At 36.1% G+C, this 20,744-nt stretch overlaps 2 protein-coding genes, 1 long non-coding RNA gene and 1 pseudogene across 8 annotated transcripts in view; 2 read left to right on the top strand and 2 right to left on the bottom strand.

Annotated features, from left to right (window-relative positions):
- Positions 1-12,619, top strand: part of LOC149052191 (uncharacterized) — a 94,974-nt gene extending 82,355 nt beyond the window's left edge. Inside the window, exons 1-5 of one of the 4 annotated variants that reach the window (XR_016181184.1) lie at positions 10,150-10,215; positions 10,289-10,426; positions 11,053-11,149; positions 11,750-11,829; positions 12,161-12,619. This is a non-coding gene — a long non-coding RNA (uncharacterized LOC149052191). Of the gene's footprint in view, positions 10,216-10,288; positions 10,427-11,052; positions 11,150-11,674; positions 12,126-12,160 lie in introns of those variants that run through there. The other 3 variants (XR_016181195.1, XR_016181173.1, XR_016181160.1) reach the window with 3 other exon arrangements.
- LOC149052185 (polycystin-1-like protein 2) overlaps positions 1-20,744 on the bottom strand; it is a 165,062-nt gene that overhangs the window by 78,650 nt on the left and 65,668 nt on the right. The window lies entirely within an intron of this gene.
- On the bottom strand, positions 378-10,076 carry LOC149052192 (uncharacterized). 2 transcript variants are annotated; one of them, XM_089186325.1, is made up of 7 exons: positions 9,913-10,076; positions 7,631-7,745; positions 6,546-6,669; positions 6,249-6,324; positions 5,305-5,391; positions 4,386-4,506; positions 2,774-4,043 (listed from the first exon to the last, which is right to left on the bottom strand). In XM_089186325.1, the coding sequence occupies exons 1-4, from the start codon at positions 9,945-9,947 to the stop codon at positions 6,293-6,295; spliced, it is 306 nt and encodes a 101-aa protein (XP_089042451.1). In that variant the 5' UTR covers positions 9,948-10,076; the 3' UTR covers positions 2,774-4,043; positions 4,386-4,506; positions 5,305-5,391; positions 6,249-6,292. The 2 variants fall into 2 exon arrangements, 1 of the variants encoding a protein (XP_089042451.1); XR_016180764.1 differs by lacking the exons at positions 7,631-7,745; positions 9,913-10,076 and adding an exon at positions 378-546 and having other exon boundaries at positions 1,393-4,043; positions 6,546-7,269.
- Positions 14,563-17,868, top strand: LOC149052190 (replication factor C subunit 1-like; annotated as a pseudogene). The gene is made up of 5 exons (XR_016184970.1): positions 14,563-14,592; positions 15,036-15,316; positions 16,217-16,396; positions 16,876-17,074; positions 17,426-17,868. The product of XR_016184970.1 is annotated as a replication factor C subunit 1-like (transcript).

The following is a 20,744-nucleotide window of genomic DNA, read 5'->3' as shown; positions in this document are numbered from 1 at the left end:
TACGTAACCCATTTTTTTAATGAATTTTTTTTTGTAAAAGCAATGAGATAAGTATAACGTTTGCTTTCGGGTACAAAGAAGAATAATTTAAAAGAGAAATATGTTTTAATTGTCCACGGCGTCCAACTTGACGAGCAGTCAGCAGTTTTAATAACTCAACAATAATTTGAAAACTCTAACGGTTTGGGTACCGCGATATTTGAATAGCGCGTTATCCGAAAGCTCTCAGTAAAGCTTAAGGCTGGAATTCTTTGTACATGACCCTGGTATGAGGAACATGAGCCGCAAAGTTTCATCGTCCGTGATGCTTGTATAATTTCGGGGTGATCCATTAAACATTATGAATAAGAGGACTTAAAAGCCAAAGACAGAATTCTTTTAATAAAGCTTAAATAAATAAAAAAAAAAAGAATCTCCACGTGGCTGTAAGGAGTTCCATTGTCGAATGTTAAAATATGAAAATTGTTTAATTTTAAGAGTTGCTTTAATTATCTTCTGTGAGTGCGCGTCACTTTAACCCCTCAGCTCATTCAGAAAATCAGCTATCTACGAGAAAGGAAAAATTAAACCAATTCAACCATTTTTTTTCAAACCCCGGATCGAATGTTAAAATCCAATACCATTTTTGGTGGACCCTGATGATTAAGTTCGATCTTTCGTCTAAGCACGTCGAACGTTCAGCACCTATCTGAAGAGGAGACGTATTCTCCTATTAACATCTTGTCTTAGTGACATAAAACGATAGCAACTAAGCTAGTGTGTTCCTGTTATCCTAAATATGGCTGCCAAAGCTGTTGTGCAGATAACCATGACGCAAATTATAGGACTACCGCATGAATGTCTCGCCTGTGCTATTTGATCTTTGATTACTCTGTACTATACGGAATCTAAAAGGTTTCAGAACCCAATTTATAAGAGATCCTTCTCTAATTAAGAATTAAGAGTTCAATGCGGACATCTTCGGAGTATGTTTTGTTTTGTTTTAATTAACAGTGCCAAATAACTGCCACCTCTCTGGTTCTTCTGGCTGAATTTCACAGATGGAAAGTCAAGATATAATTAAGGTGGTACTTACTTGGCGCACAACTTATTAAAAAAAATTTGCATACTTTGCCGGATCTAGTTGTGCTCATCACACAGTTCAATCATTTGGCATTATACGGAAGGCGATTAATATCGAGAAACTAATAATAATGATAACACAAAGATCCCAAAGTTTTGCTTTAATGATAACCAAATAGTTTAGAAAGGAGATTTGTAGAGTTTGGTATGTTTCGTTATTATAGTTCCTTAAGTTTAAATTGGAAATGAATATTTCACAAATTGGAAAGTCAGTTTCGAAGGTTTCGTAGCTACAGCAGAACAAACAGGAATAACTAGCGTCGTACTTACCCAGCACACAACATATTAAAAGGGTTTTGAAAATTTTGCCGGATTCAGCTCCATCTATCATCCACTTCATAATGCCCAAGATATGCAAAGGTTGCTCCCAGGAGCTATCGTTGCACTTAAATTTGATTCACCCAGCTTAAGAGTTTTGAGTTTGCGGCATCCTCATAAAACGCTTTGGTACCAGTTTGAGTTTAATGCAAATCATGATCTGTGATCGCATATTCATGGCGTCAGTCTCGATTTTTATTTTTCTGTCAAAGACGGACCAATAGACAAAAGCAACTTGCACCAGATGCGGAGCATTGTTTTTTTTAATACAATCGGAAAACCTCACGGCATTAAAACACTTTTTGTAGTTGAAGTTTTGTAAGGAAGCAGCTCAAAAATAATTGATGTTTAGAATGATTGTTTCTTTTTGAGCTCTGCTAAATGAAAGTTGTCTCGAACAAACTTCTTTTTATCGACTGGCAGCTAAAGCTTTTACGCCATTTGTTCGCAAGCATAAAATAATGGAAATGATTATTATTAATTCATCTCGCCTATGACATGCTGCACGTTTCAGTTGGTGGGTCTAATTACTTCGTACTCCTTTAACTTTGATGGAATAACTCGCTCATATGTTAATTAATACGCATTATTATCATGCAAACCATCACTTTTGTGTTCAAATGTTCGAATTCCAACATTTTAGAAGGAGCGGTGGGGTCAAAAGCTCTTTGTGCGAGACGTTCTCGGGTCATAGTGATGTGCTCTGTGGGCGAGACATTCTACTCTCCTGGTATCTCTCCACGCTCATGGAATAATTGATTATTTATTCTCGAATATTTTCTAGTCCCAGCTGCGATCTATTTAGTCAATCGAAGCTTGAAGCGTTTTGACCTATCGGATTTGAGCGGTGTAAGGAGAAATATACTTGTATATTTCAGAATAATTCTTTCTTTTTTTTATTTCTTCCGTCTTAATCGTACGCTTCGTCATTTACGTTTGTTTATAAATGGGTATGACGTAACCTAGACTGTTGCAAACTGTTACGCACATCTACATTATCGACTCCTTCTCTTGCTTGTCGAAATTCTTCTTCAATGCTACGTCTCCGCTGTAGTGATATTTGAAAACCAGGCCCATGGAAATATTCCACATTTCTGTCGCTGAGCTTTTTCCTTTAAATTGTCTACGCTGCATAAAAGTTCTTGAATCGTTCTTTAATAATTTGTACCGAATAGTTTATAATCTGTTGGTTTATGCCCGTTTCCGCCTAACATCGCCCCAATTTAATTCCAATTAATCGTTGTATTTTCGATTCAAAACGATACTCCTTATTTTAGGAATGTGAAAACAAATGGGTAAATGTAACTGATCCACAAAAGATCCAGTCTAGGGGTTTTTTTTATGTTCTTTCTAAATTAGTTGTTTATTTATTCAAACATTTACGTATTCATCTACTTATTCACTAAGCAACAAATTTGAATGTCAGCGTTAGCTGCTAGTACTATTAGTATCATTACTGTACAATTTAACCGACAGAAAGAGCATTATTTTCTAACAAACCCGACTACTTAATTAAACAACTTGTAATATTCTCATCAATGAGCGACTCTTAACGGGAAGTAGAACACTTATCCTTAAATAAACTTACTGAAGCCCACTAAAAACTATATCTTAGCTCACCATTGACACGATCTCACAGTTGTCTCCAAAGTTCCCTTAAATTAACAATCTTCTACAGTAGCTCTCTTTCGGTATAGCTTTCTGAAAAGTCAGTCACTCCCGACAACAACTAGTACTACTTCTACACGACTGACTCCTTATGTATAAAGTATTCTAGAAAATTCTGGAAGCTTACAAAACAACTATATTTTTAGTGTTAAATCATAACTACGAAACCCAGTAAAATGCTGCAGAAAGTTCCTTGGTATGCATATCAGCATGACTAGGCATTCTCGAAATTTCTAGAAACTTATATTCAGTTATTATCCATAGCTTATTGTTAATAGTAATAATAATGTTTGATGAAAAATTTGTTTAAAACTCAATAAGTAAAACGCCGAATATGAAATAATCATGCAGTAAGCGCAGAGAGTTAGCGTCCAAGAATCAAAAAATAAATACACTCCATTAAAGCTGCGTGTTAGAGTGCTTTTTTGAAGAAAGAAGAGTCATGATTTCCTGGCATAAATTCCCGCCTCGTCTGTGGCAGACTGTAATCTTATTCGGAGGATAGTCGTCAGCATACTGAGCCATTAGAAATAAAAAAAAAAATTATAGATTGGTTTATTTCGTCGAATCTTGCCTGCAAATGTCCGATTGCCGAGAAAATAACTTTATAATCATGAAGTTAGGTTACGTTTACAACTAGTTGAGTGCTTAAACAAAGATGAACGGAATGACCTCTTTTACCTGCAGATCGCAACTCAGACCAATCGCAACCGACTAATCGCTGTAAGTACTTGTACCAAGTAATTGACTGTTATTTCCAGTTGGCTGGATCCAGTTAAGTGCGATTTCGATTCAAATTTAGCAAAAGACTGCAATTCAACTGCCTTTATATCCCCAACCTGACTTGGATTGACCTGTGAGCTCTTCCTTGTATAGTTGTCCTTTGAAGAAGATAGAAAAACGATATTCATTTTTCTTTTGAATCGCTCTCTGATCTGCAGATAGACAAGCAACATGAAATATGGTTCTTAGCAGTACTACTCGGATATCTATCAAAGCACTAAAACTTGATGATATGGAGTTAATAATCAGTTTAATGTTTTTTCTTACTTGAGTGTTTCGCATGCAGTCAAATATCTATTAAGATTTTCAAGAAGGAAGGAAAATTACATATCTTATAATTGAAAAAGAAGTCTGTCTTCTCTTGCATGGTTAAAAACTTTTCTTTTCACAATTCCAAAAACATATCATGTGACCATTGTAACGGTGTCTCACTTGATCAGAAAGTAACAATAATAGAGGTTGAATGCTTTTGAGAGATATCATCGAACACTCACCTGAATAGAGTTGAGTATGGTGAAGATGTAAGCGAAAGCTTTATGCACAGGCAAGAGAAGACCGAATAGCCACGTGACACCCAGCAGGGGAATCATCAGCAAGCATGCTTTGATGCCAATTCTAGGAGTTAAAAGAAAATATTCCTTAAGTTTCGTTTGACGATAAATTTTCATTTAGTTAGATATCGTAAGGCCTTACTGGTTAATGAGCGAGGAAGTTAAGCGAAAAGAGCCTCACAGGAGGCTATATTGTTTTAACCCTTTAACTCCTTAGATCTTATTAGTAATTCTCCTTACTGTCTACTGTACAGTTCTTATGATGTTGGTTTGGAGAATTTGGTATTGGATCAACTTATAATCCCCTAATTGATATTTTTCTTTAATCTCATCACTTGTCTTCTTGATATTATATTGATATTGTAAGGAGAAATTCTGTCTTAGTCACTCATGGGAATTAAAGGGTTAACATCAATATCCATATTCTCTAGACTCTTCACTATATAATTTCTTTAGTACCGATAAGAAGAATTCATGTTGTAATCAGAGCGTCTTGAGTTAGGAATCTTTTTTTTTTTATTCTCAATGAATGATTCAGCAATATTACTGGAGGGAGAACTTACATGCTTAGTTAACCCTTGGGGCTGATAGGGTTAATTAAGCAGAGAGAACCAAATTAGTCTATTGTTTCTCTTGTAAGCCATGCTGTGTTCCCTATTTACCAGTACATGTGTACAAAACATGGTCCAAAATTAACACAAACATCACTTATTTCAAAGCCAAGAGTAATATTCCACATTAGAGTAGTATTTGAATTAAGGATCGGCAACTGTAGAGTTCTGAGAACTGTCCTTGCTAATTAAAAATCAAACTCACGGTCTGATTAAATTGGTATTCATAAACAAAGTAATAGCTTGCTCACCTGATTGTAACATAAAGAGAACCCAGCAAGGACCCAACCAGTCTGTTTTCAGCTGTCAGACAGGAAAAAAATGGGTAGAACAGGATCCTGTATACAAGAACAGTGACAAATTATCCTGAAAAACTAATTAAAACAGGGAAAATTTTTTTCTACTTGCACATGTTGAGTGCTGGACTGCTGTGCAGGTAAACAGGGTAAGTTTCTAAAGAAACTGTGGTGCTGCATCAGGGGGAGAGTATAACAGGATAATTTAGTATTATTGACTGAGTTGATAACGTAAATTGGCCACTGTATAGAGTTTAAAAGCTGACGTTTTGAGTGCAATAGCCCTTCATCAGAGAAATTGGAGGAATTGTGGGTTGTGTGTGTATTTATAAGCAGAAAATGGAGCTATGCTATTGGTGGGAATATGGTGACAAGAAAACAAGAATAAATTAGCTGAATGAAAAGCATTCATTGATACCATGGGGCTTAAGAGTGCCTGTTTGAAAGATAATTTTTGTTCTGGAGTTTTGCAGCCCTCCAAACTACCAAGAAGTAGGGAAAGGCCACAAAGTGCCATATATATGCTCCCCAGAATGATTAGGGAGATTAAAGTATCTACCAACTGGTTTGGATGTGTCCTTGTCATTTCTTTTTACATTATGAAGGTGTTATGGCTGTGTTGGTATTTGAGGGTTCAAGCCCCAGACCACAACAAAACTTAGGTTCTTAAAATAACTGAGGAGGATGTGCTGCCTTTGATACAACATCTGCAAATGGTTAGATGTTCTGGTCTTCTTGGCTAAGGATGATAAACCATAGGCCCCATACTCTCCTACATCTCCTCTGTACTGGTTATAAGCAGGGGACATTAACCCTTTAACTCCCAGAAATGATTAAAATGTAACTTCTCCCTATAATATCCTTACATTATCCTGCAAACAGGTGATGAGAATACTCACACTTCTCAGGTAGAGGATGTTTTCTTGATCTAACAGAAAAGTTCTCATAACTGATGAATATACAAATGTGCAGCATCTAGAGTGGAGAATCAATTAATAATCAGATCTTGAGAGTTAAAGAGTAAAAGACCACACAGACTTCAACAAAGAGTAATGAATGTGGCTCCCAGTGTGGTCATCTGGCCTTGTTATCATTTATAGAGGCCCACATTTAAACCTGCTTTTTAAAGCCGAACTGAGCCAGCCTGTCTAAATATTCCAAATAAATAAATAAATAGCTTAATATCAAGTTCATACCCACATCCCAAATGGAAGCTAGGTGCCCAAAGGGCCCAGGAGCTGCAACTACAGTCACACCCCGAGGTGCTAGAACACCAACTGGCCTACCCAATGCTAAAGTGGCAGCTTGCTGAAATAGACCCTGCAAAAGAAACCTTGCAGTTAGGTTTGAGGGGAGGGAAACATCAAGAACTGCTATCCTCAAGGACAAGAATCCCATGCTATAAAACAGCAAACACAATACAGGCACATGGTAAAACAATGCATGCACTGATAAGGTATACCACTGGATGAGGATGGCCCCAGGGCCCTAACATCCACAGCAGTACTACTGCAAACTCTGCAGAACACAATAAATACTAAAATGACACAATTTCCTAATAGATCAGGCGTGGGGGAGTTTTTGGGTCAAGTTTTGCTTTGTATGTACTGCTGGCCTCTCAGAAAACCTGCCCCATTATAGTCTACCCCGTGGCGAATTATACACCTCATCTGCTAAGTGAGTCACTTTATGGGAAGTGTTATTTTTGTGATCCCATCTACCCATGTGCTGCTGGCCTCTCAGAATATGTGCCCTATTATAGTCTATTCTGTGGCCAACTATACACCCCATCTGCTAAGTTAGTCATTTTACCAGAAATGTAATTTTTGTGATGCCAACTTAGTCAATTTCTGTTTATAGATGCATCTATCTAGCTAAAACCAAGTCTTTTAAGTAGGTCATGATCCTTAAATGAAGCAACACATTTGTTTACATGAATTTAGAACACTTTACTTTTCATCTTCAGTGCATTAAAATTCTGGTACGTTTCAATCTAATTTGAACCTTTCTGTTTGTAAATCCTTACTTTGATGTATGAAAATTTTCCAAATCATGAAAATGTGTTAGTCACCACTCTAGTAACTCTATTGAAAATGTAACCCCATTGTAGCTAAGCGAGTCATGAAAATGCCACCCAAACCAGCAGCACATCCCCTTGCCTTGTATGACAAGTAGCAACTTTTTCAAAAAAAAGTACATGTAGCTGGGTGTCACTTAGACTTAGGTACAACTACTTAAAGTACGCACTGATTTATGATCAAACTACGATTATTTTGTTAACCTTCATTATAAGCCTTGACCTTTTTGCCCTATTAGTCAATTCTGCACACACATCAACAAACCAGGATATCCATTGCAGTTTTGAAGTCCAGATTTGACCCTTTGATTGACAAAGGCTAGTATAAAAATAATGACAAGCTTAAAAATAATAACAATACATGTAATAATAATTATCAATTGTGTAAGCATGAAATTACACATGAAGTTTTAGCAAAACAGCATCACCTTTCAACCTTTCTGACTTAAAACATGGGGGAGAGGGGCACGTATTCCAGAGGGGGTGCTTATTGGAAGGAGGGTGCTAAATCAAATCATTGTGGCATGTAAACAATTTTGTTGTCATTGTTTGATGAGAGTTACTTCAGTATTTCACTTACAGCTGGAGCCCGAAGACAGCTAAGATCAAACAGACTCTCCTTGATAACTATGGGGCACCTAAATTGATAATTTTTGAGATTGAAAATTCGTCAGCATGTCTCAAAAATCAAAATTACGCAGACATCTCTGGATTAAAATAAATTTGCTATATTTTTAGGATTCAAGAAGAAAAGACAGGTGTTACAGAACACTAAAAATTCATGCTGGAATGGAAAATTAAAAATACATGATAATGCAGACAAAGGCAGGATCAAGCTGTCTAACACAGACATCCCACCTTTCAGCTCACATTCCCCTCACTTTCAGTCCCAAATTCAAGTGTGAAGTGAGAAAGAAAACAGCATTTATTTCCAGAAAAAAAAAATTTAAAAATTAAAGAATTCCACATGTAATTTCAAAAGAAATAACTTAACGAGGTCTACTGTAATTTAAGACACGGAACAGAACGAAAAAGAAGATCTGTAATTTTAGAAAGAGAGATTTTCAATTTGCAAAGCAAGAATCCGTGTGGAACTCCACTGTACGGAAATATGAGAGGGTCTATTAAAAACCTCAAAGCTGTCGCAAAAATCATCCACAACCGCAAAACCGCAAAAAAAGATTCGATCAGAACCCAAAACCGCATGCAAAACCGTCAAAACCGATAAATGTTCATATCCCAGTTCTCAAAACCCTAATCGATCCGATACGGTGTTGACAAGTGGAGCATGCAGAGGTTTCGCGGCTATTCGAGATCAGTGGAGGCGCATAATGGCCGCTTGGATCGAAGAGAAAACGGAATCCAAACAGGACAATCCGAAAACTTCATCGGAAACCAAATCCGTAGCCCATTAGACAGGTATTTAAGACGAAAACCGAAAACCAAATGCTAAAGAACGGAAAATCTGCAAACCGCAACGAACACCCAATCCAAAAAACCGAAATTCTTTAGCACAAAAACCGATCTTAAACTGAAAAATATGGAAAATCCCAATGAGTCCTTAAAGATGAATCGGTCAGTTCAGTCCACAAATCCCACAAATGATAACAAGAAAACCATTATTATAACTGAAACCTCAACGAAAACTTTTCGTATTGTTATTTTCCAATCAGAAACATGCTGCAAAGCAATTTTAGTCACGCGATATTTTTCAGGCAAGATGTCATGTCACGCAATCGAATTATTCATCGACTACGAACATCGATGTTTGTAAATTGCACAACTGCAGCCTCACGGAATTTCTTTTTTTAATTATATATTTGCATTTTATGGATAAATGGCGCAGTTTTTTTTAATGCAAAAGAGGATCTGATCTCCTCGCGAACGTAGTGAGTATTCAGTAAAGAACACCACGGAGATGTTCATATTTTCAGTTCGTTTCGTTTCGTTCAGCAAATCACAGTAAGCCCAAAAAAATTGCGGAGATATGGTCGATTCTAGTTTTACAATAGAGACTAAATGCATTGTATGACACCAGATCTTTGAAAGACAGGCGCAAAGAACAGGGTTACAAACGTTAACTCTTTGACTCAGTAGTATCCAATTCTGCGCATAAACTCCATCATCTGCTATCAATCAAGAATATAAAATCTAGAAACCAGCGTAATTTTAAGTTTAGGAAAATGCACACTAATCGTAACACGACCACATTTATCCCATTCAAGTCCAATCGTTAGAACTTTTATACGTTGTTCTTTTCTATAGGGTTATTTATAATTATCACATGAAATTGTTTTTGAATGACAGCGTATAAAACTTCAAATAACTTTTTGCAAATTTCATGCTGCGAATTTGAATATTTTTCAATAAACAAACGATATACCTCGAGGAGACAACAGCGAAACGAAACAAACAAATCGCAGAACGAGCTTGCATGAATCTAAGCGCATTCATGAAAATATCGACATCCACAACAGAGTACGTACCCCTGAGAAGTGTTCTCCGTGGATCTATTTGCCATTTTCCAAGTAACCTATTGAGGCAATTGCACGTGGTTTAACCTCCCTCGTCTGACAGCTCCTTTCATATGAGGAACTCTATTTGGTTCCGTGAATTTGAATTAGTTTATGGTTATCTTATTAATGTCTGTCTCAGAAAATTAGCGGAAGAGAAATAGCAGGAGTCTGGAAGCTAGCTAGGTTGGTGACCGCTGACTAAAGTATAGAGGATTTTCAAAGATGGCGGAGAAATGTAGGAGAGTAATGTGAACATGTCACTATACTAAAATGGTTTGTGAGTCGTTTTAGTTCTCAGCGGCAGTCTTTTAACCGGTGTTTTAATTATAACTACATATTTTTACAGGATACTCGATCGTTCTTTAGCTCTGCTAAAAAGACGGCGAAACAAGGCGCTTCGAAAGTAGAAAATAAGCGCGGCAGATATTCTACTGCGAAGTCATTATCGAAACATGATGTAGGAAAGAGCCGAACGAAAAGCAAGGTAAGTAATGGATTATGTCGCATTTGAGAGATAAATTTATTTGTGTTATCAGGGAATTCGAAAAATTTATTTTTTATTTTTTTCACAACCCTTTTGTCGGACATTGTATGTATAGTCTTGGGAGAATTTACATGTTAATCACATCTGGGAGTTTAAGGGTTAAACAACTAAACAGCATGATGTGATACACTGCCGCCTAATTTTTACTCAAGTTCGAAATATCTTGGACATTAGCATTCCCTGCAAATTTATTCAAACTGCAGTTTATTAAGTCTGCAGAGCAGTTACAGTATGTAGAACTAAATGCTTAATTCACAATTTTGACAAGTGCTGGTTAATTTTCATTCATTCACACTGGAGGGAAAATGAAATTGTTGATTAACTTGAAAGATGACTGATAAAGAAGTATTGAGACTTCACTTAACCCAAACCATGTTTTCCACAAGCCTGGTGTCTTTTGATTTTCTGAGGTGGAAGAAAATGATTTGTAAGAAAGTTGTGCTCTGAGGAACAACACCCCCCCCCTCCCCCTTGATCTTATCCAGTTGTTATTGGTAGGTCCAAAGAAGTGAATTTATCTCACATTTGTGTGAATAAAAATATGTAATTGTTGATTTTCTGGGCAGAGTTTATCAAACAGTGAAGATGATGACATTGCCTGAAAACAAAAACCAAAAGAAAATCAAAAGAGGAAGAAGAAAGGAAAAAACAGCATTGACTTAGGTAATGTTTTAGGGTGAACACAAACAGTTTCAAAAGGAACAGAACAGAAACAGCCTCCTGGTTAGCTCAATTGGTTAGAGCGCTGGACTGTTGTGCAGGAGGTCGAGGGTTTGAGCCCAGACTGGACCAACACTCAAGGTCTTAAAATAACTGAGGAGAATGTGCTACCTTTCTATAATGTCAAATGGAGAGACATTCTAGTCTTCTTGGATAAGGATGAATAAACCATAGGTAGCTATTAATTAGTCAATTTGGTTAGGCAGGAGACAATAAAGAACCCACTCACAAGATTACTGTGATGTGGTCTGGCCTGTTTACTGGGAATTTGGGGGGGGGGGGGGGTCTGGCCTTTTCATTGTTAATGCAGGATCCACTTTAATTGGCTAAAGCTGTAGTGGTCTCCCTGCCTGAGATAATTAGGTGAGGCTAAATAAATTAGGGTGTAAAAAGATTCACATAATGATATGTACAACATCTCAATGATGTCCTGACCCTATTTCTAAATTAATCTTACATCTCTGTTAGATTCTGATGAAGATCCTCTTCCTCCAAAAATCAGGTATGTGATTTGTTTCTTGAATTTTGTTCCCTTTCATACAGCTGTAGTTAATCCTTTAACTCCCAGAAGTGATTAACATGAAACCTCTCCTTATGATGTCTACACATTATTCAGCAAACAGGTAATGAGAATATTTAAACTTATCAAGTAGAAGCTGCTATCTTGATCTAGTGCCAAGTTCTCATGACTAATTTAGAAGGAGACGTGTAGCAGCTAGAGGGGAGAAATAACAATCAGATCTTAGGAGTTAAAGGGTTAAACCTTTGGACCCTAATATCACCCCTGAATCAAGAGTCAAGGAAATGATCACTAACTATAAAAGCTCTTGATTATTTTAAAAAATTCTCCTTGTAACTGCCTCAGAAAATGTATAGGGAACAGTATGGAGAATATACATACTGATGTCAAGTTGTATTCAGAACCTGGTTCTCTTTCATTCATGTCTCTTTTAGAAAAGCCACATCAGTAAAGACGGAGGAGAGTTCAAAAGCTATGAAAAGTAGAATATTGACCAATCAGCTTGGACTCAGGTAAAGAAATTATGTCTTATTATTGAGGGTACCCTATACTTTTTACGAGAAGGGTGATTGGGAGATTTTGTTTTCAAGGGAATCATGATTTCAAATTTTTTTTTTTTCATGAATTTTGATTAAATATGACATAATCCTTCCATTTCCATCTGAACAGTTTTTTCTTTGTTTATACGCAACCCATGAATGAACAATTATATGAATTAAATGTGATTGACAAACCATTTCGTTTCCCTGATGAATTTTGGGTTATTTGAAAGAGCCAAACTTGTAGGATTAACAGCTTTATAAACAGGTGAGAAAGAGTGAAACTTTTAATTTGTGAATTTGGCGTAATTCTCTTTTTTTGAATTTCATGTGAATGTGAAAGAATTTTGGATATTTTTCATTATGCATGAAAAGACAATATATTTTTACATGACTGAGTTCTAAAAAAGGGTTTAGGGGACTCTCCTTATTGATGGAGTGGGAGGGCTGAATAGGGAAAATATTTAGTGTCAGGTGAGCTTGAGGTAAAATAAAGTTAGGGTTTTTTTTACATCACCTGGCCTTTAACCTTGCCTATGTATTAGCGTGCCAAAGAAAACAAAGCCATCCACTTGATCTAGGGTTGAGCACACTCACCATCAGACCACTGTGCCCTTTAATATAATTTTGATATTATGGTGCTTTAATTGTATTTTGATCTGGTTTCTACAGATGAGGAAGAAGTTGTACCTTAGAAAAAGTCTCTAAAACAAACAGAAAAGCCAGCTTCTAAAGAGGTCCAGCAAGTTAATGAGAGGTAACATATTTGATATTTCAGTACCAAACCATGGTGTTAATTTAGAATGTAAGATATTGCTCTGGAGAGGCATCTGGCTTCTTAAAAATTGTTCAGGTTAATGTTGTTTGTCTGTTTATTGCTCTTTCCTCTCTTCCATCAAGCATTGAGAATGTTAGATCTGTTATAGGACACTGCTCTTATGCTGATACATTTAACCCTTTGACCCCTAAGAGTGACCAGCATCTAATTTCTCCTTACAATGTCATCCCTGAATCAAACATTAAGGTCACAAGGATAAAGGAAATGATCACCAACTAAGCTCTTGTTTGTTAAACAAATTCTCCTTGTCAGCACCCTAGGAAATGTATAGAGAACAGTGTGGAGAATATGCATACTGAGTTTTAGGTGTTAAGGGTTGAAAATGAAACACAAACAAACAACAGCAAAATAATAAAGACAGTGTTTACACAGCCATCAAGAGTGAATTTAACGTAACATTGTTGTAGAACTAAAATGTTTAACACATGGATTGTTATTCTTGCTTCATTCCAGTCAAACCTAAAGAGAAAAAAGCAACTTCTGCTCTTGATTTCTTTGGTTCTACTTCAGTTGAAAGGGAATCCAGGAAAACATTTGCCAAAAGAGAAAACAGGTGAATAACTAACTACTCTTATTTTGCCCACAATTTTTTTTTAAAGAAAAAATCAGGCATCCTGTGTATTTTTAACAGTACTTCATGAATCATGTATTGAACAGGGAAAACTTTAAACCTCACCATACCTCACCTTTCTATAAAATTCATGCATCACATGTTAAATTTTGGGCTTAATCAAGCATTCCTTGTAAACCCTCTGCTAGTCTGTTTTAGTTATATCACAATGAACTACAGTGAACACATACCAGGTCACAAAATTAATGGGTAGTGACCAATTGAGAAATAGTTTTGGCAAAAACAACACCATGGGCCCCCTTAAAAGGATAAGTCCTTTCGCCTCTAGGATATTTAAATCAATTCTCTTTGCTGTCTGTCACACAAGTATTATGACAATATCTTTGAGAATATGGTGTTCACTCAAACGATATCTTTTGGTCTGATGATTTTCTTTCTTCTCTTTAAATTGCTGTTTGACTGTGAAGTGGTATTGTTATGGGAAATTAGAAAAATTTTCTATCTTGAGAGTGCAAATTTTAAGTTTTATCCAGAGCTCAGCCCACTTAATGATCATACCTTGATTCTCTGTAGAACCATCAGTAATTTTTTTTTCATTTCACTCAGAGATCTGAGTGAATAGAAAAGAAGAGTATAAAAATGGGAAAGAGAAGAAGGAAGAGAAAATGGGAATGTCAACCATCACACAACAGAGCAACCATCAAAGAAAAGAAAGGAAGACTTCTCAGAATCAAATTCTGAGGTTAAAAAGCCTCCCCTTGAGAAAAAAAAGGTTTGTAAGCCTTTTGATCACCATCCTTTATTGTTCCAAAATTAGCCAGTACTATTAATACTTAAACGTGCTACCCTGATACTAGGATTGATTGAATCTGATATGATTGCATGTGTATGGTTTGTGTCTTTAAGCACTTGAATAAGGTACTTGAAAGATGAAACAGTAACATTTTATGACTAAATTTGGTTTTGTATGAGATCCAAAAGCTTTCTCAAACTTGTTAACTGCCTACTATGAAATTAGATGGTTTTTTAGTCAGATGCCCATTGCTAACAATACTTGCAACAAAACATTACTTTCAGTACTATAACCACTCAAAGTCAGTACTACCATTACCGTACCTAGAATTTGCACTAAACAGTAACTGTGGTGACAAAACTTTTAGGTACATTCTTGGTGATTTTAACTTTGACAATCCAGGAAGATGCTGCCACTTTGTCTCCATTTTTCAAAGCAGCAGTGTCTGTCACTATCAACATTCCTATTTGAGACAACTCTTGCCTTGTGAGGACAACTCTTTTCTGTTAGAATGTTTGATATACATGTTACTTTTATTCACTTCAAATTTTATCCATGAACTTTTCAGGAAGTACCAAAGACAACTCTTTTTAGCAAACTGGCTGCCAAAGCTGCTACAGTTCCAGAAACTCCAGTTGGAGACTCAAACCAAGTCTAAAGAAAACTGTTACTCCAAAAAAGGAAAAAAAGATCTTAGTTAGGAAACTCCAACCCAAGGAACACCAAAAGGTGTCAAAATCAGAGGAAATGGTTGAAGTTCCACCCTCATTAGAAAAGAAAAAATTTGGCTACCATGGTTTTATGGCAAGAGATAATCCTAGGACACTTGGTTCAAAGGAAATCCCTCAGGTAGGTTTCAAAGACCAAGATCTGATTGTTATTTCTCCCCTCTAGCTCTACACATTTCTCTGTAAATTAATGAGAGTTTGTTGTTAGATAATTATAACAACTACATGTACTTGATAAGTTTAAGTATCCTCATTACATGTTTGCTGGATAATCTATGGATATTCTCAGGAGAAGTTACATATTAATTTCTTCTGGTAGTTAAATTATTATTATCTCTCAAGCTCTTTATGGTTTGTTTTCCATCCTTTCAAATTTTAATGAGAGATGCAAGACAAAGGAAAATGAAGATTATTAGAATTAAGGCTTATTTGGAAAATCTGCAGATACAGTTTACATTAAAAAATTGTAAAATGCATGCTTTGATTAATCCTTTTACCTCCGAGATGTCATTAGTTATTCTCCTTACTGTCTGTCATACAATTCTGGTAATGTTAGTTTGGAGAATTTGGTCTTGGATTAACTAATAATCCCCTGCTTGATTATTTATTCTCATCACTTGTCTGCATGATATTGTATTGATATTGTAAGGAGAAGTTCTGTCTTGGTCACTCATGGGAGTTAAAGGGTTAAACAAAAAAATGTATTTTATCCTTTTACTCTCAGTTGTTGTTCAAATGTTGGTTCAATGTAAGTGTCTAAGAAACTGCCCACCTACCCCTCCCCTAATCCAACTTTAACCCTCACTTGTAAGCAGTTGACAGTTGTTGGGTTAGGGGAGGGGTAGGTGCACAGATGCTGACATTGATCTCAAATGTTTATGGTGTATCTACAGAGTTTTTTTTCATTTTTCACCATTTTTAACTTTTCAGTTTGGACAGTATTAGCAAGTCTTCAAGGGAAGAATTAATTATTCGTCTGCATATCTTGAATCATGCATGCACTTGATAATTTAATTTTTAGGGAGCAGAAAACTGTTTGGATGGACTGACATTTGTTATTACAGGAGTCTTGGAAAGTAATGAGAGGGAGGAGGCCACTGATTTGATTCAAAGATATGGTGGAAAAGTTACCCAATCAGTGAGCAAGAAAACAAGTTATGTCGTTGTGGGACGGGATGCTGGAGAGCATAAACTTTCTAAGGTACATTGTAATACACAAATCAAAAAAGGAAAAAACAAAAAAAAAAAACATGAACACCAACATATAGGTTGCACCTTTTTCCTTAAATTTTTGTAACAAATCTGGGCTGCGGCTTTCTGCAAAAATACCAGGGAAACTTGCCGCAAATTTGCATAAATTAACTCAATTAATGAACAATTCATAAGTCTGTGTAGCAAACTGACAAGAACTGAAAAATTTACAAGTTAGGGAAGAAATTAATTATTTCTTTTGCAAGTTTGTTGGCTTCTGAAAGAGCTGTTCTTGTTCATAGGCATAAGCTTATATTTCTTGCTGAGGAGGTCATTAAACATTGCTTTGTTTAGAGACCCTTTAACTGGTTTAAGGTTGTCTCTACTTCATTGAACAGCTAAATATTACTGGACAAGGAAACCATGGTTTCTTTGTTAAGGCTAAGGCAATGTGGAACATTACAAATAGATGAAGACGGTCTGTTTGAGCTTGTCAGAACAAAACCAGGCAATAAGACCAGCTATGAACTACTAAGTGTGCACAAGAAGACAAAGAAGGAGAAAGCTGATCCAGTGGAGTCCCTCAGCCAGAGAAAAGATCAGTCTGAAGGGGATTTGTCACAACTGAGTGAAAGATCTGTGTCATCTCCAACAACACAAACACTATCATCATCACCTGCACTGAAAGGTGGGTGTTTCAAACCTCTCCAACAATTAGCACAAGAGCATAACTTCACAGTAAATTTAATTCATACTTCAGCTGTATACCTTAAATTTCCTCACCAGTGAGCATCCTACATGTATTATGCGGTGATTGTACTTAGTGAATATAATCTCTCTTGGGTGCATCCAGGTGCATTTGTACAACTTACTGATGACATAAATACATGTTTCCTAATTCCCACATTCAGAGATACATTTTTTTAAACAGCTGTAACTTATGAACTTTGATGAATTTATTTCACTCGACAGTCACTTATACATGCAGTTAGTATGTTAGTAATGGAATCACAGTTTTAAACATTTTTATTTTGCACAGCTTTCTTTTTCAACAAAGACCAAGATGGGTCGTCCTTAAAGGCAGCTCTTCTGTGCGGTTCCCCAGGAGTTGGTAAAACCACAACAGCAACACTTGTTTGTGAAGAGCTTGGTTTTACCTTCACTGAAATGAATGCCAGTGATACACGGAGCAAAAAGACCTTGGAAGAACACATTTCTCAGTCACTGAGCAATAAAACCATGGATGGCCTTCTGACAGGTTGTCAAATTTCTGTAACATTTGGAATGACTTTGATATTATTAAAGATGCTTCATTCAATCTTCTGTCTTACTAAACTGACTTTCCACTGTAGTTAATTTATTATTATCAACTGAGTTAGTGACGTAAATTACAGCTCTATTGGTCAACTTTTCCAACAAAACTTGTGAAGTTTCTAAGCCGACAAGTCGCCCTTATCATTAATAAGAAAATTTCCTTCACTATGCGTTCGGTTTGTGTTTCTTTTGTGATGCAAAAAAAACCTAGGCAACACATGAGGTCTCGTTAGTTTTGGTTATATAAGTGAATAACCCACATCTCCTACTCACCCGAGTTCCACGTGTGTACTGTAAGTTCATGAGCGAGTTTTTTTGTTTTGGCTTTTTTTTTCCGCTTTGATTCCCTTTGATTCGCAGCGCAAACGCAAAGACGATAGTTTTCTCATGGTTTCTAATATGGACTTAAAGACAAAGGAACTCCGGATTAATGAAAATGAAAAGTTAAAAAATGTAGTATGAGGCCCTGTTCAAACTTGGCGTTTAAATAGCGAAACAAACAGCATAGCTACAAAATATAATCACGGATCACGAAATAAACAATGATACACGATTTTCTGTTTCGAGTTCGATGAGCTCATATTCAGCTTCTTCAATACTGCTGGTGTTACCAAGTGCACCGTTTTGTTACACACTTGTGGAGCAAATCACATTTTCACAGGAGTTAAGGTGAGGACAGAATAAGTTAATAGCGACCTAATGCAGTGAATGAGATAAACGGGTATTGACTAAAGATACAAATAGAAATAATTCGAAATATGAGACAAAAGAATGAAAGAAATATTGATCTTGTTTACTCGTCACGAACGCAGGATCGAATCTTAGACCATCGGATTTTGCGATCTGAAGTTCACCCACATAGCTAAATATTTCTCGTTAATGAGCCATGACATACCATGGATACATAAAGGATCATCCTGCATACTGCAAAGATCATCAATGTCGAATGCATAATGACGGGAAATAAATTTTAAGCTCTTTCGTGACAAAGGAAAAAATCATTTTTAATCGCGACCGAAAAAAAAAAACCTACCCGCTAGATCAGGTTAAACGACAGATTAGATATCAATGCTGACATGTAGATAAACATACCAGACCTTGAGGTAGCTTATTTATCTTCTCATGAGGGATCTATGAAGCTGCAGCATTTCTGATTCCAGTATCAAGTGTGTCACTTGCCTGCATGAACTATTATACATTTATTTATGGTCTCGCTTACTGCATCAAAACTCAGCAGACAATTCTGGAGCTCAAAGAGACAGAGAGCTAGGGCCTCAGATTTCTCTTCCAACTTAAAGAAAACTGGTGCAGTAACAATTTATTCGTAAAATTCCTTTAAGATACACTGAGGGTTTCCGTACACAAAGATGCGTGGAGTACATAGATTTAAAATATTTTTAATATCTTCCTCGGATATTTCTTTAAGAAGAGTACTTATGGTATTCGCTTTCATTCTTCATAGCACGCGAAACGATTTAAATATGCTTTTCTCTAGATACAACGAGAAGTCAAGTATTTTTCCAGAAAAAGAACTTTATTGGAGTTACTTTATTGCAAGTACCCTTCAGGTGAGGAAAGATAATGAAGAAACATTTAGCATATTATAATCGAAAGACATGAAAATTGGAAAAAAAGTATATATAAAGAATACATTTTATTGATGTGATTTCTTTAGCTTTGTATCTCCCTCTGGTGATTTCACTGGACGCCTACGCTTTTGACTGCAAAAATATTAAGTGCAGAATTGGCGGGAGTTATTTACAAGAAAAAAGCTTACCGTTATTATTTTTAGAAACTTTATGAAGTTGTCACGGTGAAATCGGAAAATGAAAATTTGAGAGAACTGTAACGCTAATGGGAAGATAACCAGAACAAATGTGTATCATATTGAACGAGGGATACACTGAGTTGATCACTTGAAGAGAAATTGCATTGGTACAATATAACTCACGGTGTGAATTCATCCTTATCGATTCAGTTATGGCAGAGTGTAACATGTCCTGCTCTAAGGAGAAAAGGGGTTTTGCGGATTGCGAGTGTTTTGCTCTAAAAGAAAACGAGCTAAATTTAAATCACATAATTAATTAATCGCCATGGAGAAACATGTAAACAAGTAATAACCATAAAAAGAATTAAAAAAAAAAACAAACAAAAAAACAGGCGCAAAAACCTTCTTAAAGAAGAACAACAATTTGATCACGAAACTGGGCATTAGAGGAGGTTAGATCTTTCAAACTCGTGAATACGTTACCTTCATTTTTTCATCGAAATTGTTGTAAAGCAAAATATTATTCTTGATATTTTCAGGCATGTAGAATTAACAAATGACATCGTTTGGAGAATAGAGGGATTCAGAGGATTACAGCTTAGCAGGTACAAATCAGCTTTCATTCTGCAACTGATTAGAGCTGTAGAGTTCATGTTATTTATAATGAAAGATCGCAATCTTATTTTTCTTGCGGCTGACAACAATCACATTTAATTTCAGTTGAATTTCCCCTGTTTATTGGTATCAGATGTGAAAATATTTCAATGGTTTCTCTTATTTGACTCGTGGTTTAATAGTCTGCATGCGATGCAATTTCCCTAAGCCTTAAACTCCTAGAAGTGATATAACTTGTAACTCAGTTGTCCCTGTAATATCATTACGTTATCCATCAAACAAATAATCAGAATACTCAAAGTTTTATCAGGTAAATAACCCAAATTTCTGTATCTACTTTGAAATGAAATATGTAACAGCTAGAGGGGAGAATTAACAGTTAGATCACAGGAGTTAAAGGTTTAACTTTGCGTGATGATTATGCGGCAGAAGCGGATGATGAGGATGTGATAAAGCCAGATAACGTGCTGTATATAGTTATAGCTCTCGTCAAAATCAAAATCAGCCAATATCTCTCGAAAACAAGTGAAGTTTGAAGCAAAGCTCGAGGTTGAAAAAAAAAAAAAACAATCCCTACGTTTCTTTAGATATCGTAATAATAACGGTAATATGGTTGTCGGTGAAATATCAGAATTTTTTCAGTTTCCAAAACGTGACATCT

The sequence above is a fragment of the Pocillopora damicornis genome, chromosome 1, assembly GCF_964200805.1.
Source record: "Pocillopora damicornis chromosome 1, jaPocDami1.2, whole genome shotgun sequence".
Classification (NCBI taxonomy): Eukaryota; Metazoa; Cnidaria; class Anthozoa; order Scleractinia; family Pocilloporidae; genus Pocillopora; species Pocillopora damicornis.
Note: the sequence above shows the minus strand (reverse complement) of the source record. Positions and strands in the feature narration are given on the sequence as shown.

Bases quoted from the DNA above. Each gene is read 5' to 3' on its own strand.
- LOC149052192 (XM_089186325.1), bottom strand. From the start codon at position 9,947: ATGGCAAATAGATCCACGGAGAACACTTCTCAGGG. The intron at 7,746-9,912 runs GTACGTACTCTG...TTTTTATACTAG, and splicing joins ACGGAGAACACTTCTCAGGG to CCTTTGTCAATCAAAGGGTC. The intron at 6,670-7,630 runs GTTAACAAAATA...TTTCTTTTGCAG, and splicing joins GGTCAAGGCTTATAATGAAG to GGTCTATTTCAGCAAGCTGC.